General features: G+C 58.8%; 3 protein-coding genes across 9 annotated transcripts in view; 1 reads left to right on the plus strand and 2 right to left on the minus strand.

Annotated features, from left to right (window-relative positions):
- The first annotated feature begins 7 nt into the window (after nucleotides 1–7).
- Nucleotides 8–3,240, plus strand: MTNAP1 (mitochondrial nucleoid associated protein 1). The gene is made up of 4 exons (XM_072351916.1): nucleotides 8–1,098; nucleotides 1,454–1,561; nucleotides 1,733–1,849; nucleotides 2,365–3,240. Exons 1-4 carry the CDS (start codon nucleotides 60–62, stop codon nucleotides 2,391–2,393), a joined length of 1,293 nt encoding a protein of 430 aa, XP_072208017.1. The 5' UTR covers nucleotides 8–59; the 3' UTR covers nucleotides 2,394–3,240.
- Nucleotides 3,241–7,023: 3,783 nt separating this feature from the next.
- On the minus strand, nucleotides 7,024–14,696 carry CDC42EP4 (CDC42 effector protein 4). Of its 4 annotated transcripts, none has more exons than XM_072352097.1 (3): nucleotides 14,299–14,696; nucleotides 8,527–8,808; nucleotides 7,024–8,367 (listed from the first exon to the last, which is right to left on the minus strand). In XM_072352097.1, exons 2-3 carry the CDS (start codon nucleotides 8,707–8,709, stop codon nucleotides 7,801–7,803), a joined length of 750 nt encoding a protein of 249 aa, XP_072208198.1. In that variant the 5' UTR covers nucleotides 8,710–8,808; nucleotides 14,299–14,696; the 3' UTR covers nucleotides 7,024–7,800. The 4 variants fall into 4 exon arrangements, with proteins under 4 accessions (XP_072208198.1, XP_072208197.1, XP_072208196.1 ...); XM_072352096.1 differs by having other exon boundaries at nucleotides 7,024–8,388; nucleotides 14,299–14,428; XM_072352095.1 differs by having other exon boundaries at nucleotides 7,024–8,805; nucleotides 14,299–14,622.
- A 2,450-nt stretch (nucleotides 14,697–17,146) lies between these two features.
- The window catches only part of SDK2 (sidekick cell adhesion molecule 2), a 41,568-nt gene continuing 32,583 nt past the window's right edge, over nucleotides 17,147–26,131 (minus strand). For 2 of the 4 annotated variants that reach the window (XM_072351979.1, XM_072351982.1), the window contains exons 27-44: nucleotides 25,942–26,131; nucleotides 25,608–25,706; nucleotides 25,141–25,335; nucleotides 24,855–25,056; nucleotides 24,555–24,658; nucleotides 24,370–24,440; nucleotides 24,073–24,208; nucleotides 23,434–23,490; nucleotides 23,088–23,189; nucleotides 22,795–22,910; nucleotides 22,256–22,442; nucleotides 21,792–22,157; nucleotides 21,536–21,661; nucleotides 20,730–20,894; nucleotides 20,450–20,590; nucleotides 19,633–19,771; nucleotides 19,375–19,501; nucleotides 17,147–18,400 (exon numbers count right to left, since the gene is read on the minus strand). In XM_072351979.1, coding sequence (XP_072208080.1) covers nucleotides 18,047–18,400; nucleotides 19,375–19,501; nucleotides 19,633–19,771; nucleotides 20,450–20,590; nucleotides 20,730–20,894; nucleotides 21,536–21,661; nucleotides 21,792–22,157; nucleotides 22,256–22,442; nucleotides 22,795–22,910; nucleotides 23,088–23,189; nucleotides 23,434–23,490; nucleotides 24,073–24,208; nucleotides 24,370–24,440; nucleotides 24,555–24,658; nucleotides 24,855–25,056; nucleotides 25,141–25,335; nucleotides 25,608–25,706; nucleotides 25,942–26,131 — 2,877 coding nt within the window. In that variant the 3' untranslated portion in view covers nucleotides 17,147–18,046. The remainder of the gene's footprint in view (nucleotides 18,401–19,374; nucleotides 19,502–19,632; nucleotides 19,772–20,449; nucleotides 20,591–20,729; nucleotides 20,895–21,535; nucleotides 21,662–21,791; nucleotides 22,158–22,255; nucleotides 22,443–22,794; nucleotides 22,911–23,087; nucleotides 23,190–23,433; nucleotides 23,491–24,072; nucleotides 24,209–24,369; nucleotides 24,441–24,554; nucleotides 24,659–24,854; nucleotides 25,057–25,140; nucleotides 25,336–25,607; nucleotides 25,707–25,941) is intronic. The other 2 variants (XM_072351981.1, XM_072351980.1) reach the window with 2 other exon arrangements.

Here is a 26,131-nt window from a genome sequence, read left to right on the forward strand (position 1 = left end):
CCCGAAGCCCTCCGCCGAGGGGTGTCCGCCGCATTGCCTGACAGAAAAGCGGCCCCATCATGGCCGAGGCTCCGCCGGGCACGGAGCTCTGCCCGCACTGCCGGCGGCCCTTCAAGCGGCTCCGCTCTCACCTCCCGCACTGCAAGGCCGCGCCCGGCCGGGAAACGAAGGGAGCCGAGCGGCGGGAGGGGTCGGCCGCGGAGGTGAGGGGTGAGGAGGCGGCCATGAGGAAGAGGAGGAAGCAGCAGGCCGCTGCACAGCCTCGTGTGGAGGTGGAGGCCGAGGCCCGCGATGTGGCACAGTGCCTTGACCTGCTGCCCGAGGAGGTGGCGGGTGTCCCCGAGAAACTTCGGGATGGGGTGAAAGTAGTGATAGAGAATCACCGAGCCAGGGTGCTGAGGGAGGGGAGCAGCCCCAGGGCCGGCAGGGAACGCGAGGAAGGCCTTAAAGTGTTACAAACAGCCGGGCCCGAGGGAAGAGACGCCCCCAAAGCAGCGCACTTGGGGGTACCTGACCCCAGAGCTCCCAGCTCCAAGGGAGGAAAAGACACTCGTTTAAATGCTGTTGAAACACGTGGGCTGCGTGGTGCCCCTGAAGCTGACGGCAAAAGGAGCCGCTCTGACCTCGCTCAGCAGGAGGGGACAGACAAAGCCCTGACAGAAGAGAAGCGGGTGTACGTGGAAGCTGCTGTGGGGTCCAAAGCCCCTCTGTCTGTTTTGCACGCTCAGAACCTCCATCTGTCACCGAGAGAGGATCGGAGAGGTCACAAGGAAGGGACAGCCAAAAATGACCTAACAATGCAAATGCTCAGTGTGAACAAGAAGCAGATGGCTGTCGTTTCCGAGCCCGTCCTGAATGCAGGGAGGGACAGCAGGCTGGATCTGGACCAGTCCATGCTCCACACTTCCAAAAGCCAACCCATCTGTCTCCCCCAGGCCTCTGGCAGAAGCACACAATCAGGTGCCGTGGGTTTGGAGTGGTTTCCAGACTTACATTCTAATTATCACAGTCTGAGCGTGTTTCCTGGGAAGTCTTTTCAGGAAGATGTGGGGATCGCAATGAAGACACCAAAGGACAGTTTCTCAGAAGGACATCGAGGTAATGTTAGAAACAAAAGTCTGCTGCTGAGATCTGCTGTACTGCCAGGCTGAACTGTAAAACGTAAATGGAAGAGGAGGGGTAGGAAATGCTGAGCTGCCAGGCTTTACCAGCAAGTGGTCTGGATCAGATCTGGACAGGTCTAAGTCTAAGGACATCACCTATCCAACCTTCTCATCTTACTTTGTGGAAGGGACAATAATTCACTCTTCTTTCTGAGCAGTCTCACAGACAAAGCACTTGCAGATACACAAGTTACCAGCTGCACGCTCACCACTCATTGCAGGAAGCACAAGCACAGCGTGCGCTGGCCTCAGTTTCCTCCCTTTGACCATTTTGACTTCTCATGTTGCAGGTCCTCTCTCAGAAAGGCACCTGATGGATGTAAGGCTGGGGGAGCTGCCCATGTGGCTCACCACCTGTGATTTTTCTCCTCGGGGGCTGCTCGGAGGAGTGCAGAAAGGTGAGGCTAAGTTTCTAGCTCTTAAGTTTCTACCTCTTACCTGCTAATGTGCTGCTGCAGCCTGGTCCAAGGGCAACCCAACCACCTGGCTTTAGAAAGGCACATAGAAACCAATCAGTCAACTTCACCTGACCAGTATGTGGTTTGACCCTCGTGTTTCTATTCCAACAGTCTGGAGCAGTTATTACAACAAATACATCAACGTGAAGAGGGGTGGAGCAGCTGGAATCTCCATGCTCCTCGCTGGATACTGCGTCCTCAGCTACAGCTGGAACTATCAGCACATCAGTAAGATTTCCTTCTTGGTATCTGTCTTATTTCAGATAATTCCCCTTTTGCAAAAGCTGCTGTGATTATTTAATAGCCGCATTATTTTAGGCTCAGAAGTAATTTAAATACTTTATCAGTAAAACCAGCATCAGAGCACAAGGGACAGCATTCCAATTTGACTTAGGAAAGCAAAGGAATTTAGTAAAAGTGGTGGTAACAGTTAATCAGTTTGCAGCTTCTCTCTAACTAGAGCCAGGAACAGTCAGGAGCTCCCTTTGCCCTCTGCATGGCTTGAGATATTCCAGCTTGTTCCCTGGACTTGCTCATAAATGACACAAAGGATTAACTGGTGTCTGTAGTTTCTCCACCAGGACTTGCTCCCATGTGCAGCTTTATAGTAGATAAACAATGAAGGCTGTAGTCAGACTCCTGCTCATCACTGCTGGGCAAAGTACTCTGTTATATAGTCCCTGAGCACAATACTCTGCTAACGTTTATTTTATCCTTTTATTTCCCCTGTCCTTTTTTGCTAGAGTGTAATCGTTGGCGTAAGTACCACTGAAGAAGCTGCAACAGCACCTGGGAAAAGACTGGTAAATGTTTGACAGAGTCAGCACAAGCTCCTGGGACCAACAGGGTTTGAATCCTTGGTGAAACAGCAGAGGCCCATTTCCTGTCAGAGACGGGCTCTTAAAGTTGTTGATACTGGAAGGATGCTTTTCAACTACCCTCCCGCAGATAGAGGGGGAAATGGCTGACAGCCTGCAGTCACTGCTCTGTGGGTCAGTACTGAAAGATGAGAAGGTGTTAAGGCAGCTCCTCAGAGGTCTGAAGGCAGTAGATTTCCTGTAACATTTAGCAAAGTATGTGGTGGATCATTGTAGAGAGGGGTTAATAAATAACCAGAATAGCTATTGCCTTAAGTTATCAGTGCTGTACCTAGCACTGGGCACCTTCTACTTTCTTCTCTCCACAATAAGATTATGTTTGTAGTTCACTTGTGAAAGGAGGGTGATGCCTGCAGAGCCCTTCTACAAAGGGGCTCCTCCTTCCCTTAAACACTGCCTATGGGTTTACCTGGGCTCTGAGACAGCCACAGGAAGGATCTTTGTGGATGTTTTAAAGCAGCAGCACTGAGAACACAGTGCCCTATTTCTGGAGGAAGAAAATCCATTGGATTAGCTGTTGTGCCCAAAGGGCAAACTGACATCAGACAAATGAGGACAGTTATGAGAGTGCTAGTTGTAGCCTGCCATCCTCAAACATGTCTGGAAAAGGGTTGGTCACATTACAGGCACAAAAAGAAGGCAAAGAAAAAGTGAGCTCTTTATTCTAAGTGAGGTGCAGAATTTACTGTGTCGGAGGTATTTCACCAAGAACTACCAGCAATAAAATCCTTGTGACTTTTTCTTTCCTGTTTGGTCCTGTGCATTCTTAAACATGGTGATTTCTTGGCTGCTTCCAAGGTGATCAGCACACCTCTACTTTCCTCTGACCCAGGCACAAGCCATTCCCCACCCCCCTTCAGACCTGTGGGCCATCTCCCTGCTGCACCAATCCAAGTATATCCACATACCAGCTGTGCAGGAGAGGACAGAGGCAGAAACTGCTGTGGGAACAGCAAGGAGTCCCATTAAGGAAGATGTGATTTCTCTTTTGCTGCTTGGGGAAATAGCTTTAAGATCAAGTGCTGAGCAAAGCCAACAGGCTTTTCTAGTCCAGCAGCTGTCCTAGAAGCCTGTCTGGCTCCATCATGCTGTACACCTCCCTGTGTCTTCCTTCTGCTTTCCCTGTGAGAGCACTCATTTCCTCAGCAGGATTTCCATTTGATTCTTCCCACACTTGCCAACATAGTGACCTTTCTGTCTGCACTGGGCAGGGAACAGGGAGAGGCAGGCATCAATTTTGTGATAGATCAACCCTGTGCTGTCTTACCACGTGTTCTTGACCCATCATTTCCAAGTGAGTGGACTAATGGAGCTATACCTCATCTGACACAGCTTGTGCCTATAAGAAACAGCCTAAGGCTTATTACTGCAACAACCCCCTGCCTTCAAGACTGCTTCTATTCTACTGTGTTCCAAGTGTTTACAATCAAAGAAGCCTCCCCATTATCACTTACACTCCTTCCCAGACAGTTCATACCTCATCTTGGGACTGCTTTCAGACAGCCCCAGGCAAGGCTAGATTCACAAAACCCACTTTCAGAGAGCCCCCACACGGCTCATGCTGTCCCTCTCTCACTCCTCTGAGGTAAGACCATCGTTACAAGCCTCCCAACATCACTCGCCTTGAAGCAGCACCTGGCTCTGGTGGGCACCGTAGGACAGGGGGAACCATTGCCAGGGTTCCTGGGCTGCACTGCAAGGGACTGAGTGGTGCCGGTGACCAGCAGCAGGGGCTCTGCAGGTGACACATCGCTGCATCCACTCTTCCCCCTGGCAACAGGTTCTAGTCATGCGTAGCTTCCGAGGACACTCTGCTCCCTTTGCAGTGGGGTGGGGGGGTGAAACAGGGAGCAGACATGGGGCACTCAGCTCCTACAAGAGCACTGGGGTGAGGGCATAGAGCAAGAAGGTTTCAGTTCGAGAGAGATCAGTGTGGAGACCTCCCCTGCATTACCTTTGCTGGATCTGTGCTGTGCATCATCAACCCAGCCTTGAGGCTGCAAAGGGACACAAGGACAAGCAGTGCCCAGGGACATGCAGCCTCGCACAGGCACTGCTGGCATTTCTTCCTGCAGACAGGAGGTGGCATCAGGAGATTGCTTGAGGCCAGACCCGGAGGGCACAGGGGGCTTAGGTGGGACAGGCTGCAGGAGCCTCTTGCTGCTCTTACCGAGCTTGGAGTGGGAGCAGCACCTGGGTATCGCAGTCGTGTTGGGCTCGTGTAGGAAGTCACAGCCACTGCTCCATAAAGGCTGTGCCTGCAGCTGGGCTCCTGCTCCATATCAGCCTCCACATCAAACCTGATCCTGCCCCCACCAGCTCCTCCATCACTCTGCAGTCACTAATCCCCAGGAGCACTCAGAAACCCTCCTCTTCCCACCCCCCGCAGCAAAGCAAACCCAATTGAAGCAGGAGCCCACTGCCCTCCATTTAAAGGGAGAAGCTGCCCACATCTGCTCTCAATTTGCAGCCATGATTGCCTGGTGCTGCAGCCCAGCTGCAGGGAGCTCAGTCCAGACCCCCAGCCCTGGTGATGCCTCCCTACATCAACATATGTTTCCTCTGCTAGTGCTGGGAGAGCAGCTGGCAGTGGCCCTGACCCACAGTGGGGTCTGCAGGAGCTGACTCTCACCCCAGGCTGTATGCTCAGCAGGGAGAGCCCAACATCAGAGCTGAATGTGGTCTACATGCCATAATTAAATACCCAGATAGCAAAGGATGGAACCTTTTGTTGCATCTTGTAATGCTTTGAAGGTTGCTGGTGATGCAGAGCTGCACCATCCCCAGTCCCACTTTGCAGTGCCACATCTCCAGGCTCACAGTGGGGACAGCCAGCTCGCTCCTTGCAAGCCATGAGGAGCCCCTTTGGCCTCACTGCCAGGCTGGGGGCTTGTACATGTGAGAGGCTATATAGCATGAGTGGGACACAACCCTGGTGTCACACTGCCTCCCAGGGCCACCCCAAGCAGACCCCTGTCCCTCTTCCATCATGCAGTTCCTGCAGCCATGCACAACCCCATCACGCGCCCGAAGTGACATGGCCTGACACATCAGGGATGGAGACCTGCTCCCATTCTGTCACTAGCTATAAATGCACTGGAGCAGTGCTGCCCGCCTGCTGAGCACTGCCAGCGGGGCTGCAGCCTTGCACTGGGCACCCACCAGCACCCAGTAGTTGTCCTGAAGGCACCCCATGCAATGTCACATCCTGCACTGGCCTGACGCTCCCTGGCATCACAGCATTGCTCCCCATTAGCCCTTACCCCGCAGTGCTGGCCCTGCACTGGGGCTCTTGTCCCATACTGCTGAGCAGAGCTGTGTCCCATTTGCACTCAGTGAGTTGCTGTGCTTTCTGCCCCGTCGGCTCGCAGCAGTGCGGTGCTGCCGAGCAGAGGCTGGAGCCGACAGGTGTCACAGCAATGGGAATGGCTTTGTGACAGAGCCAGGACTGCTCAGCACCTGCCCTGGAGCTTCCCATCCCCACAGCACCCTCCGGGAAGGGGTGCAAACCCCAGAGACCTTCCCCGCATGCTGCTTCATGTCAGGGCAACAATAAGGAACAGAAGGAGCCTGGTGACCTCTCAGGACACAGAGACCAGCACCATTGGTTTAGGGAGGGATGCTCAGAGCCCAGTGCAGCAGTTTCAGCCCAATGGAGCAGGGTGGGAGCAGGGCAGAGGCGTCCCGGTGAGCTCAGAGCAGCCACTGGCCGGGCTGCCAGCTGCAGCTGCTGTTGTTCTCCCATCCCAAACAATAGCCCAATGTCCCTCACCGCAGGGCATTGTATCAGCACAGGACCCCATTGTGTCCCCACCGCAGCTCAGCGCCTGCTCCCACCAGCATCACCCTCCCAACCTCTTGTACAGGGTGGTGGGCACCCAGCCCAGACCCTCCCAGGGCTGGAAAATAATAGAGCAGCCAAATCCTTCCCTCCTGGTCCAGCCTTGCAAAGCCATCTGCTTGAGAATGAGGAAGAAGTGCTCCTGGGACTGCTCTCCCCATCGTATCCCATCCCATTGCCAGGTAGGGAGCAGCAGAAACCCTGCCGTAGGGTGGAAATACCTGCTGTGCTGGACACGGCCCCACAATCCACCCACCCCAGGGCTCAGAGCAGGGCACCCCCAGCCCATAGGACTGGGAACAACCAGTCCTGTCCTTCTACCTTCCCCTGGCTGAAGGAAGCGGGCTGCAGGAGGAGAGGCCACTTGGCAAGGCCACCCCTTGGCAGGAGCAGGGCTGGCCGGAAGGGCACAGCCCAGAGCCAGATCCGGCCAGCAGGAGCTCACCCGCTTCCCCCACAGCAGGCAGCCCTGCTCTGATGGGCAGATAGAGCACAGCCACAGGTGCCAACATGCAGCCAGGTTGGCACAGCCCCACACCGAACCAGGAAGCAGCCACAGGGCCAGGGAGAAGACAACAGCACGAGGTCTGGAAGCAGTGCAGAAAAACCCCATCCCCACGCTGGACCTGGTATAGAAGAAGGCAGCCACCCACGTCTCACCCCATAGGAACTCAAGCCACTGCTGTCACTAACATTTCCTTTATTCTTCACATTTTTACATACACGGTATAAAACCCCTTTTCTTCCACCCGCCTGCACCAGAACGGCCCCACAACAGCTTCCACCAGCATGCAGGACCGGGGGGTCCCAGTCAGGGCACAGACAGTTCTATTGGTGTCCCCAACACAATCGGTGCCAGGGCCATACGGAGTGTGTCACTGCTGGGATGGAGCATCCATCTGACGTGTGAGGAGCGAGTCCTCACTGCAGCATGAAGGCAGAGGCTCTCAGACTGCAGAAAGTCCCTACGAAACGCAGAGCTGCCAGCTGTCCCAGGGCTCTGAGTTTGAGTCCTTCCTCATGGGAAACGTCCCCTCCGTTAAAAAATAACAACAACAAAAGCAAAGAGTAAAGAAAGTTAAGTACAAATCGGAGAGCAGTAAAAACCTTACGGTGGAAAAAAAAATATATATATATATTACTAGAGGGACTAAAACCTCGAAGCCTCATCTCGTTTGATCCTATAATGCTTTACATGGGCAGGGGAAAAAAAGAAAAAGAAAAAAAAAAGAGCATCCAAAGTCCAACAGAAAGAACCAAGATTGAGTCCATTTCTTGTTCAGGGACACACTGGAGCTTTCCCAGGGCAGCACTGTCCTGTCACCATGGGATGGCACCGGCAAACTGGCTGGGAGAGGAGCAAAGTGTTCCCGGTGCTGCCAGCCCCAGCACTGGCTCAGCCATCCCCATGTCCAAACAGTCACAAATAAGAACCAGTCCCCTCAGCTCACTGCCCACCCTTATACCCTGATCTCATCATCATCTTCATCGGCAAAGGAGAACTCCTTGTCAGGGCGCTTCGGAGGGCCGCGCTGGCTCTGTGCTCCTACTGGGAGGGGGCTGCACTCCCCCGGCCCCGAGGCACAGCTGGATGCTGCACTGCTGTCCCTGGGGCCACCGGTGCTGCGGGATGGGCTCTGGCTCTGTGCGGCCACTGGAGAACCAGGTACAGCAACATCCCCCTCCTCGCGGCTCTCCTCCACCTCAAGGTCTTCATCCTGCTCCCACTGCTCCTTATCCATAATGCTCAGCACATCGCCGAGCATGGACGGCCCCAAGTCGATGTGGAAGGACATGATGGACTCGGCGTGCTTCATGCCCGCCCCGCTCTTGGCCACCACAACAGGCAGCTCCGTGATGTCCCCGAAGTCGCGCTCATCCATGCTGGGGCTCAGCGGCCCAGCAGCCGCCCCATTGAGACGCTGCTGCTCTTCGGGGCTCATCTCCTCCGGCATCTTCTTGACAGGACTGGAGGAGAGGCTCTTGGGCAGCTGCCCCGCGCTCCTGTCCACCTCCTTCTCATTGAGCTGCGGCAAGGAGACGGCGTTCTTCACAAAGAGAGCCGAGTCACGCAGAGAGCCCAGCATGTCCCGCCGGTCACCCCGCGTCACCGACTGCGAGCGCTTGCTGCTGCGGAAGCGGCGAGACAGCAGCCCTGGCTTGGAGGCTCCTGGCTCCTCACCTACCTCCGGCTCACCAGCCTTGCTGGTGAGGAACGAGGTGTCCCCAAAGGCATCCCCAGCCCGGCCCACGTGCATGGTGTGCCGGAAGTCCCCCAGCGGTGCGCTGATCATCTCTGCCGTCAGGTCGGCCCGTGAGCGCCGCTTGGAGTGCGCCGAGTTGGAGACGAGCTGCTTGAGGATGGGCATGGTGCTGGTGGTGGGCAGCACGGCCCAGCGTGCACGGCTGCTGCTCACGGCTACTGCTCCACGCACAGGGTCACAACCAGCATCACCAGTGGGTCACTGCTAGGGGACAGGAGAGGGACACAGTCAGGTGATGGAGACACTGTGGAATCATAGAATCATTGAGGTTGAAAAGACCTCTAAACCCCTAAACCACCCCCCCACTGTGCCCACTGACCATGTCCCCAACCAAGTGCCACGTCTCCATGGTTCTGGAACACCTCCAAGGATGGTGACTCCGTCATTCCCTGGACAGCTGTGCCAGGGCCCAACCACTCATCTTGAGAAGCAATTGTTTCTAATATCCAAACTGAACCTCCCCTGGTGCAATACGAGGCTACCACCTCTCATCCTAAAACAACGGGCACAGCCCTGCTGACACCAGCCCTCATACTACCATGCTGCAAAATACAACACCATAGCCACAAATGACTCTGATCCCCCAGGAAAAAGCATCAGTTCCTACACACAGACCATTGCAAGGGGAATGGGGCCTCAGACTGCACCAAGCCATCCACACCCTGTTCTGTCCCCTCAGAAGAGTGGTGCCAGTCCCTGTCCACAAAGCAGACCAAGAGCTGGGCATGGAAGAGCAGCAGGAAAGTCCATGATGGAAATAAGCATGGCACTGTGGTCCCCTTGTCCTGTCCCATGGTGACCCTGAGCTGAAGGCTCACAGGTGTCCCTTCTCCTCCCTGACCACTCGCAGAGAGGCAGATCCAGGATGGCAAACCTGGGGAACCATCACAGCATCGCCACATCTCATCCTGCACCACGGACCCCTCTCACCCCACTGCCCCAGAAGGGAAAGCCCCACAGCAGCCAGGTCTGCAGCAGAGCTCCTCGGGTGACACCACCACGCTTTGGGGACACGCACAAAGAGGGACAGTGAGGGAACCCACTGCCCCCCCTCCCTGCATAGCCCCAGCCCACCGGAGTGGGGCACAGCAGCACTGAACCTCCAGGAGCTGCACACCGAGGGGATGCCTGGGATTTTATTATTTCTTTTTTAATTGAAAGAAAGCTGGGAGGAGCAGCAGCCAGGAGGAATTGGAAACAGACGGCAGGAAGTGTGCGAGGAGCCCCCGGGAGGCACCTCCGGGCTGAGGGGAGCAGAGCAGGGACAGCTTCTGCAGCCTCGTGCACCTGGTGGCATGCACAGCAGAATGGGGACATGGGGGATAAGGGGAACCCCCAAAGCCATCCGTGCTGTGATCTGGTGCTGATTCTACACGTGCCCCCATCCCACTTCCCGACACGGCCACCTCACCATCACTGCTGTGACTCAGGGGTTACAGCTCACAGCAGAGATGACCAAGCGCCTCTCCCTTCCTCTTTCCCACAGCCTGGCACCATTACAGCCACCCCCATCCCCAGTGCCACCACTGACCCCATCCAGCCCAGCCCCGGTGGCCACACAGGAGGGAACAAGGACAGCGACCACATCTCTGCATCCCATGGCGTCAGGCAGCCCCAGGTGGTCCCAAGTGAGGAAGAGCCAGAGAGGAAGAGCTCACAGCCGCCCTCTTCCTCCACCCGGGCACCGCAGCATTGCCGGCACAGTGACACTCACAGGGAAAGGGACAACAACTCTTCCCTGTGTCCCCCAGCCATGCCCAGCTCAGTGGGACCAGTGGGGGGGTGAGCCCATAGGATGACACAGCAGCGAGATCCCAACAAAACCCAGCCACATACCCACACACATGCCCCAAACCTGCCCTGAGACGCCTGTCTGTCCCTCACCACGCAGCCGAGCTCATTCCATGTGGGCAGGGCGCACTCTGACCCCACGAGGGTGCAAAGTCCCCATTCCCTGCCCCACTCACACAGCTCCTGCTCAGAGCCAGCATTCCGCATGGCAGCCCCCAGAGCTGCAGGGACATAGCAACCCATGGGGGCTCCGGAGGGGACACAGCAGCATGGATGGTGTAGCTACTCTATTTCCCACCAGCTCTTCCCATACATTGCAGCCACCCTAAACCCAGAGCTGGATGGGCTCCTCCCCAAGTCCCTATGCAGCCCATCAGCTCCCCGGAGCCCCCCACTCCCAGCAGCAGCTCCTACATGTTCATGGTGCAAACATTTTGCTCTGCGCGCTCTCCTTTCAGGCCAGCATTCCTGCAGCCTTTGGTTTTACATAAAACAAACACTCCCGGCAAGCTCCCCAGCTGGGCCAGGCAACTGTGCTGGCTGATTTAGGCCATCTGGGGACTGTCCCTCCCTTGTATTTAGATTTCGGGGCCAAGTTGAGCATTTGCAAGATACTTTGCAAGCTGCAGTGAAGGGGCCGCCAGGAGTTGGAGTGTTACTGGCACAGCTTCCCTATCCAGCCGCCCTCCATCACCATCAGCTTCCAAACAAGCCGTGTCCCCCCCACCTCGCCACCGAGTCTTCAGCCCCAAAACCCACTTCATAGTGGCCCAAATCTCCCCCAGGGCTTTACCCCCAGCCTCACATAAAGACAAACCTGGAGCAGCCACCTCCACCAGCCCCATCCCACTGAGGGAATGGGGCACAGAGCCCTCTCCTCCTGCTCTCGCTCAGGGCAAGGAGCAGATCCTGTGACATTCACGCTGTGCATGCTTTCACAAAGGAAACCAGGCCAGAGCAGTTCCACAGCTGCCTCTTCTGCTGCCTCTGGGATCACGGCTGTGAAACCTGAGCGGTGCAGCAAGGCTGGCAGCGCTGCCCATTTCTGGGCATGATGGGTGGCAGCGAGTCCAGGCAGGGCTTTGGAGATGGGGATAGGATGGGACCTGTAACCAGGGTTTAAGGCAACAGGGAGAAGGCAAAGCAGCGGTTCCGCACTCTGCCTCATCCCTGCTTCTCAACCCTTTGGGACCTTGAGCTTGAAACAGCAAGAGCCTCTTATCCCTGATTTCCCCTGCAAATGGGTGCTCAGGGACACCCAGATCCTGCAGACAGCACAGAGGAGAGCTAAATCTCAGCCAGCCCCACACAGGGTTGGCAGTGGTGACCACACACGCTGATGCCACTTGCAGCCCCATCTCACCCCACTCCACACCCACTGGGGACCACAAGGCAAAAGAACAGGGATGGCACATGGGTGCGTGCGAGGGAAAAACAACGCTCCAGCCACACTCCCACACACCTTGCCTCTGGCTCACCCTGCTCCCAGGCTGGGAGAGCCATCCCAGCCAGCCCAGCCGGATCCCAACGAGCCATGCTACGCACACGCCACAGGCAGCAGCCTCCAGCCTCCGAGATCAGAGGATGCTCCCCACCCTGCCGGGCGCTGGGGCAGGGGCAGCACAGGACCGGTCCATCCCCAGCACAGCTCCGGGGCTGGGAGGACGCGCTCAGCCCCGCTCACGGGGCGCTGCCCCCCCCCGCCCCCGGCAGCCGTCTCGCACAGCCCTTTGATGTCGCTGCCTGGCAGACGGCTGCCGGAGACGCTTCTCTTCTCAGATGACGCCCTGCCACCTCCGGTCCCAGGAGGGGACCGACGTGCTATCACACCCCGATGAGCCCCGCCAGGCCTGGGGCGGCCGGTCCTATTCTGCGTGGGACGAGGAGGCGCCCGGTGAACGCTGATCTCCGCTGTGGGTGACAGGTCTGGTCCTGTCTGCTGGCACCGCTGCGGCTCAGTCAGGGGATGCACAGAGGAGGCTTCAGCGGTCGGAGTCCGGGTCAGCGGGACGGCTCAGCTCGGCGCTGGCTGCAGCTATCTGCGCGTAAATCAGAGCTGACCCGGGGAAGCGCCAGCCTGGCGGTGCCAAAAAGCGGAGCGGCGTTCCCCCAGGGAGCGCTGACGCCCAAGAGCTGCATCCAGAGTTCAGCGAGGTTCTATGGGCAGGACACGCCATAACACGCAAGGGAGCAAAAACCTCCTGCTAAAGGCCCGAGAAGCAGCCCGCAGCCACGGAGGGGACGTTTCCGAGGGGAAGGGTTATCTATCTCCTCGCTCCGTCTCTGGCAACAACAGGCTGGCCAGGGTCTGACAGGATACCGGGGCTAAACAGCCCTCCTGACCTCCTCCAGGCTCCAAATTCCTGCGGTTTCGCTGGGGTGGACGGGAAGTAAAAGTAAACAGCCCGGCTTCCCACGGCTCACCCCGATACCCCACCTGCCCGCACCCCACCGGCCGGCTCGGGGGCCCCCGCGCTGCCTGCGCTCAAACAAAACCCAGCGAACAAAGAGAGAGACGGCCGCGGTCAGCACAACGCCGCCGGGCTGCTCACAGCTCACCCCACAGCGTGGCACCGAGGGGATGGCTGCCCACCGCTATGGGGCTCTTCCCCACCCTCCCCCCCCCCCCCCCCCCAGCACCCAACCTCATGAACATTCCCCGTGCTAAACCTCAGCTGGATTCGCTCCACGGTCTCCGAGGGAGCCGCGTCCAAAACAGATTTGTTTACTGCGTGTCCCGAGATCGGTCTGTCGCTCCCTGCCCCTCTCTCTGCCTCAGTTCCCCCCCCCCCCCAGACAACTAACGATCCCAGCTCCTGCGTTAACAGCCTATAGATCGGCACTTGGAAACATCCATAGGGCTGCTGGGGTCAAGCCAGGGCAGCGCAGGCTGCATCCCTTACCCCACCAGCAGCTTCTACCCCCCAGCTCGGCTTTGGCAGCACCGTCTCACACCGCAGCAGGCTTCTGAGCCCCGTGCTCACGTTGCAGAGCCGAGAAAGGCCCCGGGATACCCAGAATGCGTCCCTCGGGAGAGCTGAGCGCTACGGGAGAATAGAACAAGACGGCCGGGAAACCCTGACCCATCCCCATCTGCAGGAAGCAGAGCTGAAGGGGGATTTCAAGCCGCTCTGTGACTCAGCACCCGCTTTAGCCCCGTCCCAGCGAGCCCAGAGGTGCGGCTGGAGCCGCTCCAAGGATCGGCGTTTCCGAGAAGGGCCGCAGAGTTCCGAACTTCGACGGGGTGGGCAGTCAGAGCCCAGCCTGGGCACCGCGCCGCGGGGCTCCGCGAACCGGGGCGGGACAACGCGATAGGGCCGAACCGTGCCACGGCCGGGACAGCCCCGGGGCCGCAGCCCGCAGCTCGGGCGGGGCGAGCCGGTGCCCCAGGCTGGGCAAATAGAGCTCCGGAGGCGCTGCATCCTGTTAACTCCTTCACCCACCCGGCCTGGAGCCGGGACGGGGCTCAGGACAACGCCGGGACTCCACCCGCAGTGACGGTGGCACCGGCCCCCCCGGTCCCGCATCCCACCCACCGCTGAACCCCCACCGGCTGCAGCCCGAACGCTGTTCCCGGGTTCGAGGGGAGAGGAGGTGGGGGCCACGGCGCTGCCAGCCCCCGCAGCCCAGGGTCCACTCCTGATTACCGAACCCCACCCGCGGGGCTCCCTGCCTACCGGAGCTCTATCCCTACGACGAAGCCGGCAACGCGCGGCCTGGAGCTCCCCCAACGGCCATCGGAGAGGAACGTTCCGAGCTCAGTGTCTGCCCCGGTGCCGCCGCGCCCCGTCCCTTCTCCGGACAATAGCAAAGCCAAGGCCCGGCCATCCCACCCCGGTACCGGGTCGTTCCGAGCCTTGCCGGGCTGAGCCGTGCCGGAGCGCAGCCCGACCCCCCTCGTACCTGCGCTCTCGGGTCCCGCGCCCGGCCCATGGCTGCGCTGCCCGGTGCGAAGCCGCGCCGTGCCGAACCGAGCCGGAGAGAAACCGCACCCCCTCCACTACCGCCGGGCGCCAATGATGTCATCGCCCCGCCCGGGCCAATGAGGCCCCGCAACGTCACGGGGCTGCCCCACTCCCTCCATTCAAACCCGAGTGGGGCTGGGGGGGGGGGCAACCCTTGTCCTGGGTGCGGCCTTTTTGGGGGTCCCCATTGGGATGTCCCAGCCGCGGAGAGAGGTTCTCTATATGGAGTGCAAGGATCCACGCGTGTGACTCTTCCCCCCGTGGGGCAGCCGGGAGGTCCGTTCTCCCTTCTCCAGGCCCAGCAGTGGGCGGGGGCAGCCCGCACCCCCAGCACAGGAACCGGGGCTGGAGGCTGTAATTAATTAAGGGAATTAAAGCCGAACTGAGCAGCCAGGAGTCAATGGGCTCAGCCCCGGGGGAGCATCGTTGGCCCCGCTCCACTCGCAGCCGTGTCACCCCCACTCGCCCTCTGCTGTCCCCATCCTGTCCCCATCCAGCCCCGCAGCCCCACGCGATGGGTGCGGGGCAGCGGCACCGCGTTGAGGGTTCAGGGCTGCGCAGCCTCCGCTGGAGATTAAGGCGAGACCTTTGTGGGAGAAAAGGGGCGGGAGAGACAAGATTATCCCGAATCTGCCTAATGCGGCGTTTCTTGCATATTCCAAAGCGTCTGGCGCCTCTGTGCGTGCAGCCAGAATGGGGGATAAAGGGGTGGCGAGTGGGAGATACGGCTCCAGATGCTGTGGCCGTACGTGCTCAGGAGCTCATTGCTGGGGCACAATGGTGCCAGGGCACAAAGCTTTCCGGTGATACCAAAGAGAGGAGAACCCCACGTGCAGGGCGGCTCCATTGCCCAAAATGCAGCTGCATGGGTTTAGCAGCATCGACCCAAAGGGATGTATCCGAGACCAGGCAGCCCTGGGTGCTTCAGTGGTTCATCCCAATGCTGCCCACTGTGGGTGTGGGATGAGCCAGAACCATAAACCCATTGCTCACTGCAGGGCTAGGCAAAGGGGGGTTGGCATGCCAGAGTTGGGGGCTGAGCACCGAGACCAAACCAACAGCACTGGTGTGGGTGTCCAGCACTGCTGCTGCTTCCTGCAGGTTCTTCCCAGGCTGTGCTGCTCCCTCTGTTCACATCACTGCCATTTTCATAGCCGGTTTGGTTGGCAAATCTGCTTTGCATTGGGGAAACTGAGGCAGGACACGAAGCACCGTGCCTGTGCTTCTTCAGGTTGGAGTAGCTGTAGAAGAGGAGGTTCCATCCTGGGGCTCACATGCACCAAGCCCCCTCCAGAGCTCGTTATCAGGTAAATCAGTGCTACCAGGCTAGCTCATGTCAGATGAAGGCCTTGCATTGCCAATGCTGCGTGCCTCACCTGATGCTGTCATGGGAGCTCAGTGCCGGGTAAGACAGCGCAGTCAGAAGGAATTAAGCTCAGCCGGCTGCCAGCAAGACAGCACTGCTGGCGACAGCACCTGAGGGCTGGTGGGGATGTGGCTGGGCAGAGCAGGCACCCACTCACTGAACCTGAAACACTATCAGAGCTACCCCCCACTCCTGTCTTCCTGCAGAGCCCCTGGGGCAGGATCTGGCCCTGGGGAGATGGCAGCAGGGTTGGGGATGCTCAGAGGCTCAGGAGCGGGTGGCTGGGTGGCTCTGACCCTCTCTGAACCCATCGCTGGCTCCTTTTCGTTCTTCTCAGCAGCTTTTGAAAGCAGAGTGAAAAAAAGATTGTAAAGCACTTTTAAAAGCCAAGGAAAATGTGCCTGGGTTCCCAGCAGCCAGTCCCCTCCTCCCCAGCAAGCCTAGCCAACACGTCAGTGCCTGCCAGCTCTGCTGATGGTGCTGCCTTGGCCATGCAGGAGATGCCTCTGAGAGCACCGTCTGGTTTCCCCTGAGCCCGAGTGCTGCAGTGGGGTATGGGAAGCACCAGGCAAGCAGCCTGAGTGCCATTGCAAATCCCTCAGCCCCAGAGCCTTTTTGCATGCTGGCCATGGCCAGAAACCTCCCTAATCACCAGCCACACAGGCATCAGCTTGTGCTCAGAAATATAGGTTCTCACCCCTTCCTCACAGCATCCACCCCATTAACAGATGACAGAGCCCAAACAGCGTCACACGTGCCCAGCACAGCAGTGCCAGCACCCAGAGCTGCAGGCAGGATGCACAGACCTGGATCTGCCCTCTGTACAGCAGAGGTTTGGTGTTTCAGCTTCTCCCCTCTGTCCCCCTTGGCTGGCCCAGCCCTGATAAGCACAGTGCTCGCCCTTGGCAGACTGCAGAACCCAGCCAACATCAAGGTCAGCCCAGAGTAGCTGGCTGCGTCTTGTCTGTGTCACAGGGAAACTGAGGCAGCATGGGTAAGATGTGCCACTAACACCACTAACAGGCACTGAGACCACCTCCATCCCAAGGATGTGCATCCTGTGTCCTTGCACTGGGGGCACACTCTGGATGCTGGTTGCATCACAGCTGTTCCCAGGGAGAGCTTGCATGGGTTGCCCAGATCTGCTTGGCTCCTCAGCACAATCCTGCAGGGAGCAAGAATTCCCCTGCCCAAGGCTGGGGCTGGAGCCAGGATACAAAAAAGGAGCAGGATTTGTCCAGCCCAACACAGCCCATCCCCTGCCAACACCTGCACCCAAGCGAGGAGACATCTCAGCCCCAACCAAGGAGCTGTGTGCTGAGCTGTGCCATAGGGCTGACTTTCAGTTCAGCAGGATGGACAAACACATCCTACCAGCTCCTTCTCCAATGCAGCACGGTGACAGACAGGTGAGACAGGGTCATCCTCAGGCTGTTTATTGGCATCTCTCTCGGTGCAGCCCGACCAGCTGGTGCCTGGCTCACCAACAGGCAATGGAAGAGAGGGGGGGAGGTTTGCTATGCAGAGAGCACCAGAACCACCCCCCTCTCCATCCCCAGAGCACCCTGGGCATCACCATCACTGTGTGCCCCTTGGGTTCCCAGGCCTCTGCACAAAACAGAATTAAAATAAAAACACCTCCACGCTACCAGAGAGGCAGAGGAGCGGCCACAGTCACTGCATCACCCCACCGAGTCCTCTCCAGGTTGCAAATCATAGGGGACATCAGCACCACTTGCACCCCTGGGGGCTCTGCTGGATGGGGCTGTGCTGGGCCAGGGGCAAACGAAGAGTGCAATTCATTGTCCACGTGGCTGCTGGCCCCGTTTCTCAGAGGATCCAGGCTGGGGGCTTCACCCCTCTGAGGGTTACATAAACAGAGCCCCTCTCCCCATGCAGTCTCCCCTGTATCACTACCCATCCCCATGGTCCTTGTGGGACCCACAGGTTGGGCTGTGGCACAGCCAGGGCCTCTCTGCAGCCCTGCACCCCAAGCCAAGGAGTCCACACCACAGAAAGCTTTGACTGAAAAGAGAAGCGAGGTTCTGCCCCCCAGCCCCAGCACTGTCCCTTGGCTTCCTGCTCCAAGTCCTGCTGAGAAAAGGAAAAAGCCTGAACCTCAGCAGCCCCTCCTCAGGCTCTCAATATCTTCTTCCTCCTCTTTTCCTCCTCGCTGTTTACTTCCTTGATTTCTTGGACTCTTTTTTTTCTTTTTTCTTTTTTTTTTTTTTTCTTTTTTTTTTTTTCTTCATATTTTTTGTATTTTTATTCTTTTTTGCTCCTTTGTTTCCTGTGGTTTTCTTCCGCTCCCCTTTAAATATCAAACAAAAGAGGAGAAGCCAGCAATGGGGGCTCTGGAGCCGGGAGCCAGGCTGCTGGGAGGGCGGTACAGGGTGCCAGGCTGACTGGGGGGGTTGCCGGGGGTCTGTGGGGTGGGAGTCCTGCTGGCTTTGGGCCGGAAGAGGCTGCCCTGCTGTGTGGAGGTGCTGTTGGAGAGGGGTGTGTGGTCGGGCTCCCCGGAGTCGCTCTCAGTGTAGCTGTAAGCCTGTGCCCGTGAGATGCCCTTCTGCTGCCGTCGCCATGAGTTGTAGTAGGTGGGGTCACTGATGTAGTGGTTGACAAAGGAGTGGGCTTTCTGGTGGCCCGGGTCCACCTCGTACTCGCTGTCGCTGCCCTAAAGGACAGAGCAAAGGGTGAACGTGGGGCAGAGCCACCCATCGGCACAGAACAAGAGTGTATCCCCCAAGCTGGAAGGAACCCACAACCATCAACAAAGATGAGCTTTCCCAAAAAGATGGAGGGGATGGGAATGGCTGCAGCGCCGCAGGGGCGGTTCTGCTTTCTGCACAAGTGAAATAAAACCTCGTACAAAAGGGCTGCGTGGCCCTGGGGCCCCCGTTGTCCCCGGGGTGTGGGGACGGGGGGTGCTGGCGGGCGGCCGCCTGCCTCCTGCTCGCCGGTAATTGGATTCAGCTTCTCCTCGGAGCGCACAAAGGGCCCTTTGAGGGGCGGCGGGGAAGCAGCACCGCGCCAGCTTTCGGCTCTCGCAGCTCTTCACAGCTCCTCAAAGACACTCGATCCCCGGCAGAAGGGAGAAGGGATCGGCCAAAGGAATCGGTGCGGGTGGAAAAAGGGGGGCTCGGGGCTGACCCTGCCTGAGGACAGGGCTGTGCCACTGGGACCCCCCCCACCCCCAAAGCTTCAGTCTCCCCTTTGTTGCTGCTTTGCAGCATCCGGCCCCGGGGAGGGGGGAGATGCTCAGTGCTCCCTGGGGTTGTGCTCCTGCCTGGCCACAGCTGCCCGCTGCTCCACGAGGACACAACAGTGCCATTCTGCAGGGTTGGCAGAGCTGTGGCCGTTGCCATCAGTGACCGGGCAGCAGGACAGTCCCCAACCCTGCACTATCCCCTGCAGTGCCATATCCCCTGCACATAGGTCAGGGGCTGTGCCAGCTTCCCACTGGATCTGTGCCGTGAGGCCGTGGGGAAGCACCGCTTAAGGGCAGGATGGGGCATGGGACAGGCAAACCAAACACACCCCGGGATCTGCACGGTGTGGGGGAGATGCATAAGGAGGGCTCCCAGAAGTGCTCGTCTTTCTCCCAGCCCCTGAGCCTCCACATCCCAACCCCGTTAGTGCAGCGGGTACCTGGGAGTCAGAGACCTCGGAGGGTTTCTCTGTCAGGCTGCTGCTCTCGGCTGGGATCAGGTCGTTGTACTTGGTCACATCCTCATCCGAATAGTGCAGGCTGCCAGGGCTGGGGCGCGGTGGGGACCTTGGGGACAGGCAGGTGCTCAGTTCAGGGACGCAGCAGGATGCCCCCAAACACACCAAGAGCCCCCCCAGGACTCCCCATAGGAACCATGTCTGACCAGCTCCCTCCTGCCCCACGGCGTGGGCCCCTACCGGGTGTAGATGCCATTCTTTCTGCAGAAGGAGTTCTTGACGGAAAGGCGCCGGTTGTTGAGCTCCAGGGCAGGGAAGCTGCTCTCATCCAGGCTCACCATCTCACCGTGGGTCAGGGCGTTTGCCTTGGAGCCATTCCCTGCAGGACAGGGACTCAGCATCCTGCAGGCTCCCTGAGCTCTCCAAATGGGGAAGCAGTATGGGGTGGTCCAGCCCCATCCCCTGCCCCAATCCATGCCCACAGTGGAGACAGTGCAGTTCGGGGACATCCATGAGATGCCCTGTGCCCCCAGCAGCGCCAAGCTTTGGCTCACACTCTGCCCTGCTGCACTGCCTTCAGCTCAGCAGTTATTTGCTTAACGAGGAGGTCTGGATTTTCCCCACAATTTGAGCCCTTGATACAGCTAAGAAAACAGAGCCGTGTTTGACTAATCCCAGTGACCTCCGCCAAGCCCCTGAGCTGCCCTGACTCCACAGCTGACAGCAAGACAAGCCGTTTATTTAATCCTCAGCTCCCAGCACTCCCCGTGAAGCATGCAGCATCTTCCTGGGACATCAGAAGAGCCCCAAAGCAGTCACCCTGAGGCAGATCAGGTGCTGCTCTGGGTGCTCACCACCCCACTCAGACCCCCCCCAAAAAGCAAGCAGGGCTGCCCTGGAGACTCTGATATGGGGCAGGGCTCTGCAGCCCCCCCAAACAATTCCCCACTGCCCAGCATGCAGCCTCCCCATCACACAGGCACATCATCCCTTCTGATGTCCCCAGCAGGTCCCCACAACTGTCACTACTCCAAGACAACAGAACCTCTGTGCTCACCTGAGTCTGACTTCTTGGCATACTTCTTGCTCTGCCCACGAATGATGAGCACGAAGACGAGCAGGAGGATGAAGATGAGCCCCACCAAGGCAATAACCACCAGGAACCACCACTCCTCGTAGAAGGGGTTGGCTTTCTGGGCTGGGTCACAGCATGGGAGGGGATCAGAAAGGGACTGGCAGGGTGGGCAAACTGATATGGATAAAGGGACCCCAGGAGGGTCATGAAATGGGGATAAGCAACAGGAGACAGCATTCCTTGGGGGTACCCCTATGGCTACCTGAGACAGAGGGGGACGGTGTGCTGGGGGTCCCATAGCCATAGTCATTGACAGCAATGACACGGAAGTCGTAGCTGACCCCCTGCTTGAGGATGTCCATGCTGAAGGTGTAGGAGGTCACTTCTTTGGGAATGTCTTTGATGAGAATGTCCCAGAGCCCCTCATCTGGAGGACAGAAGGGAATGGAAGGGGGAACTGATTTCCCCTTACAACCCAGGCAGGGAATGTACTCCCCTCTGCAGCTCCTCTCCCGTTCCCCTCCCCTCACCCACACTGGGAGCATGTCCTCTGCCATCTGGAGCCAAGCTCACTCGCTGCAGCATCATTAACATGTAGCACCCCACAGAGCTCATTTATCACCACCCTCCTCACGGCCAAAGGCAAGGCAGCTCCCTGGGGAGCACACAGCACCGGCCCCCCATTAGCAATCGGTCAGATCATCTGTGCTGTGATCTGCAGCACAGAGAAGTCATTAGTGTCAGGATAGAGGAGAAAGAGCAGCTGTGTCTGCAGCTCCCTGCTGCAGGGATGGGGACTTTAGTCCATGCCCTCCCAGTTCAGGATGGTCTCAGCGCCCCTTGGTCCTATTTCCTTGTCTGAGGGGACACCATGACTTCTATGACTGTGAAATCTGAGCTGCTTGGTGACTCACTCACCCCCTTCCCATCTATCCCTTATTGGCATTCTCAGGGCAAGCACATGGCCAACACCAGCTCCTAACCCAGCCCACTGCATGTCCAGAAAGAGCTGGTGCTCCCTGCCTCAGTTTCCCTAAGCCCAGAACACCACTGGGGGAGCTGCAGTACCTGAAGGCCGAGCCTCAATGACGTATCTTGTGATGGGCCCTTGGCCAGGGTCTCCACTCGTCCAATGGATGGTGATAGCTGAGCCATAGCGGGAGATGAAGGGCTCTCCAGGAGGGCCAGGGGAACCTGGGGACCCAGAGCAGAGCTGTTGGCATGAGGGGACAATCACATGGGACCCACATGGCAGTGAGCACTAGGGAATTGTCCCCAGCCATATCCCCTCTGTCACCCCAGCACCCCCACAGCCCCCCACTACCTTCCCCTGGCCCTGTGGTGATGTTTGCTTCAACATCTGGTCCATAGGCGAAGGTTTTAGCCCGGATCCGGAACCGGTAGGTGATGCCTTCAGCCAGGTCCTTCACCTTCATCCACAACGGGCTGTTTCCCTTCACATCCACCGTCACAATCTTACTGACACCTGCAGGGATGGACGCTGAGCCGGGACCCCCCCGAGTCCCCTCAGATGCCCCCGCTGTGCCCTCACCGTCCACGGGCATGCAGGGCTCATAGACCAGCCTGTAGCCCTCCAGGATGCCATTGGGCAGCGGTGGTGGTTCCCAGGACACATTCACTGATGTGGTGGTCAGCTCACTGAATCGGATGGAGCCAGGAGCGCTGGGGGCTGTAAGGGAATGTGGGAGGGCAAGGACAGCTCAGTGCTCCTGGGGACCCCTCAGCACCACATCAGCGCTGCCCTGCAGAGCTGTGCCATGGCCCCACCTGCCTGCTGTGTGCGGGCCGTAACTGGGGTGCTGCGGGGTCCATCTCCAGCAGCATTGAAGGCAGCGATGCTGACCCAGTAGGAGGTGTACCCCGTCAGGTTCTTCAGCTTCACCCCAGTCTCGGGCAGGAAGAGTGTCTTCACCCGTGCACTCTCGTTCTGCCGCTGAGCCTCCCAGAAGTGGATCTGCAGGAGGAGAGGTGGCACTGACACCCCAGCTTGGTGTGAGCCGTGCCAATTCATTCCCATTATCAGATCCCCAGCAGCACCCCACACCGGGAACCGGGCGCATCCGAGGACCGAAGGCGCCCTCTGGTGCTCAGAGGCGAGCAGAGCCACCCGGCACGTCCCCAGATCCCTTCCCCGTCGGCACGCATAGCACCTCCCTGGGAACCCAGCATCCTCCGACCACACTCACACAGCATCTCCCCAGCACCTTCCCAGGGCACCCAGCACACTGCCGGCCTCTCCCCACATCCTCCCCATGGTCCCAGTGTCCCACAGCCCCAGCTCAGTGCCAACTGATGGAGCCCAGTACCTTGTAGCCCTGGATGTCCCCGTTCTGGCTCTCAACAGGTGGTGGCTCCCAGGTGACATCCAGCTGGGTGGCAGTGGCTGCCTTCACAGCCACGTTCTGCGGTGCTCCGGTGGGCACTGTGCCGAAGGAAGGAGCAGAGTCACAGCCCAGCTATGACAAGGTGGGGGGGAAAGCCCCCCTCGATGTGCAGAGGCCCATTTGAGCTGTAAAGAGGGGATGAAGGGGGGGGGGGGGAGGGGGACACAGGGCAGAATGGAGTACCAGGATGTTTCAGCCCCTTCTGGCAAACTCACCTGCTTCACCCACAAAGACCTCCTGGGGGGGGCTGGGGGGTCCCTCACCCACCGCATTGTACACACTCATGCGGATCTCGTAGCGCCGGTGCTTGCTCAGGTCTGTGAGGAGAGAGGAGATGGGAAGGCGGCATTCTGCTCACCCCAAGGGACCCCACAGAGCCCCCCTCCCCACCAAACAGGATGGTGTTCCCAAGGGGCAGCAGCAGCAGACAAGCAGAGGTGTCCTTTGAGCACAGAACATGAGGATTCACCTCCCAGAGCAAGCAGGCAGAGGGGAGAGACACAGGGGGTGTCAGTGTGGGGGGACAGGGGCACAGAGGGGTGTGGGGGAGCAGTGACTTACTGTCCAGTTCGTACTGGGTGAGGGACACCTCGCTGAGGTTGTGCACGGTGTAGACAGCTGGGTGGCACGGAGCAGTGAAAGCAAGCAGTGTTAGTCCTCCTCCCAGCACTGCCTCCCACCCAGGGTACCCCATAAGGAGCCCATCACCTCTGAGGGCTGTCATAGCACTGAGGAGCCCTTCAGTCCCCCCATCCCATCAGTGGGACAAGCAGGATCTGGGCATCAGTGTCCCCACGGGGGACCAACTGCTGCTGGAAGCAGTCTTGGGCTCTACCCTCATCCCTCATGTCCCTGTTGTTCCTAGAGCAGCTGTGACCCCATTCCCTCCAGGGCCCGAGGATGGCAGCACGCACACAGACGCACAGCAGCAACATCACACAGACACCCGTGTTACTTGCACACTTATGGACACTTGTGTGACAGGCACAGAGGGGTCTGAGCACAGCACAGTGTATTAAGGACAGCCTGACTTGGTAGCACAAAGGTGACAGCTGCACAGATCACAGCCTGGCTCTGGGATGGTACCCAGCACTGAACACTGGTGCAGAGCATGTGATGCAGGACACTGCCCTGCTGTCCCCCACCCACCACCACTGTGCCCCACATGTCCCCGTGCTTCCTGGAGCCACAAACACTCACGGGTGAGCTCAGCCCACGTGGCGCTGGGGTTGCCAATGCTATGCAGGGTGAAGCCACGCAGGCTGTCGTACAGCAGCTCACGGTAGCGGAGGCGGAAACCCAGCAGGATCCCATTGATCTTGTCCTCAGATGGGGGCTGTGGATTGGGGAAGAAGAGAGGCTGCTCTGAGCCAGTGCCCCTAGGATGGCTGTCCCCAGCATCAGCAGGGTGCCTTATACCCGGTGCCCAGCCTTGGAGAGCCATGGAGGGCTGCACAGCACTGCCACCCCTCAGTGCCACCTCCATGGGGACAATACCTGCCAGCGGATGAGCACAGACGTGGTGGTGTGTGGGGTGACAGAGAGGATGGTGGGGGCTTCCTCAGGGGCTGCAGGGCAGAAACAGGCAGTAAGGCTTCAGAGACATGCAGGACACCTGATGCTACCATATGAGTGCTGTGCAGGAAGGCACAGCAACACCCCCAGCCCTCACGGGCACCGACCTGCCTGCAGGGTGGTGAGTGACTCTGACTCCTCGCTGTACTCGCTGTCCCCGATGTCATTCGTTGCTTTCACACGGAACTTGTAGGAGGTGAAAGGCTTGAGCCTGAATGGGAACAGAGCGGGATGGGGACAGTGAGGCTGGCAGGCACTGCTTGGGTTCCATCCCTCCCACAGCGCTTCACAACCCTGCTGCAAGTGCTTCCCATCAGGCGGGGAAACTGAGGCACCGGGCAAGCGCCCCAAAGCAGAGCCCATCTCTCAGCAACCCCACCACGACTTGGCATCATCCCATGCCTCACCTGTCCACAACGAAGGCTGTGGCATTGTGGCTGATGGATGCAGGGTGCAGTGCCCACTCACCACTGGGCAGCTCACGGGTCTGCACCGTGTAGAAGCGGACGGGGGAGAGCCCATCACTGCCCGGCTCCCAGGACAGAAGAACACTGCGGGCACGCACGTCCTCCTGCCGCACCAGTGGCTTACTGGGGGGCTGTGGGCGATCTGTGGGGAGGGAAAGGGCTGGGAGCATTGTGGGCACAGCACTGGCATGCTGAGCCGCAGGCTGGATCCCCTCCGACCCCGTACCTCTCTTCTCTGTAGTCACCACGAGGGCTTCGGCTGCCTCTCCCCAGCCCTTGCGGGTCTGTGCCACGATGCGGAAGAGGTAGGTGGCCTCAGGCTGCAGCCCGGTGGCTGTGTACTGCCGTGTGCTGGGGCCCAGCACCTCACTGACAGCAGAACTGGCCGAGGTGGTGTTAAGGCGGTGGGTGAGCTGGTATGCTGCAGGGATGGGGGACAGCACATGGAGGACAGCCTCTCAGCACTCCCCTTTGACTCCCCCCCCATCCCTGCCTCGCTCTGAGCCTGCAGTGAGGCGGCCTCTCCCTGCTATGTTTACAGCTGAGCTTGCTGATCTGTGTGCAACAGGCTCTGAGATGCTCAGGGGTGGCATGGAGCTGGCCCCTGCCCCTCCTATACTGTTCCTGGCCCCTACAGGCTCTCTGCGTCCATCTGCAGAGAATCATGGCATGGCCACAAAAGCTCCCACCTACCCAGGATGATGCCGTTGGGGGCTGTGGGTGGCTGCCAGATGAGCCTCACAGAGGTCGTCCTCACTTCAGGGAACAGCATCCCCACGGGAGGCCCAGGTACTGCAATGAGAGAGATGGGGTTTACCACGGAGCTCACAAGTAACTGCGGATTGCCTGGCCCTATGCAGATGGCACCCGTCCCCATCCTCTGGGAATGGCATCCTGTGTGTCCAGGTTAGAGAAGCTCCAGGGAGCAGAGACAGGAAGAGATGGGATGGGATGGCATGACCTTAGGCACCCTGGGTACCCCTCACACCCTTGGGATCTTCCTGCCCATCTATGCACTGACACTCACCATCATCCAGAGTCCTCTCGAGGATGGGGGGCCGGCTGGGCACGCCATCCCCAATCCTGGTGAAGGCCAACACACGGATCTCATACAGCATGAACTTGCCCAGCCCTGTCAGTTGGGCGCTGCGGGAGGCATTGCCCTCAGCCAGCCAGAACTGGGCACGTGCTTCTGAATCCTTCTCCTTGTACATCAC

Source organism: Excalfactoria chinensis, chromosome 17, assembly GCF_039878825.1.
Source record: "Excalfactoria chinensis isolate bCotChi1 chromosome 17, bCotChi1.hap2, whole genome shotgun sequence".
In the NCBI taxonomy this organism is placed as follows: Eukaryota; Metazoa; Chordata; class Aves; order Galliformes; family Phasianidae; genus Excalfactoria; species Excalfactoria chinensis.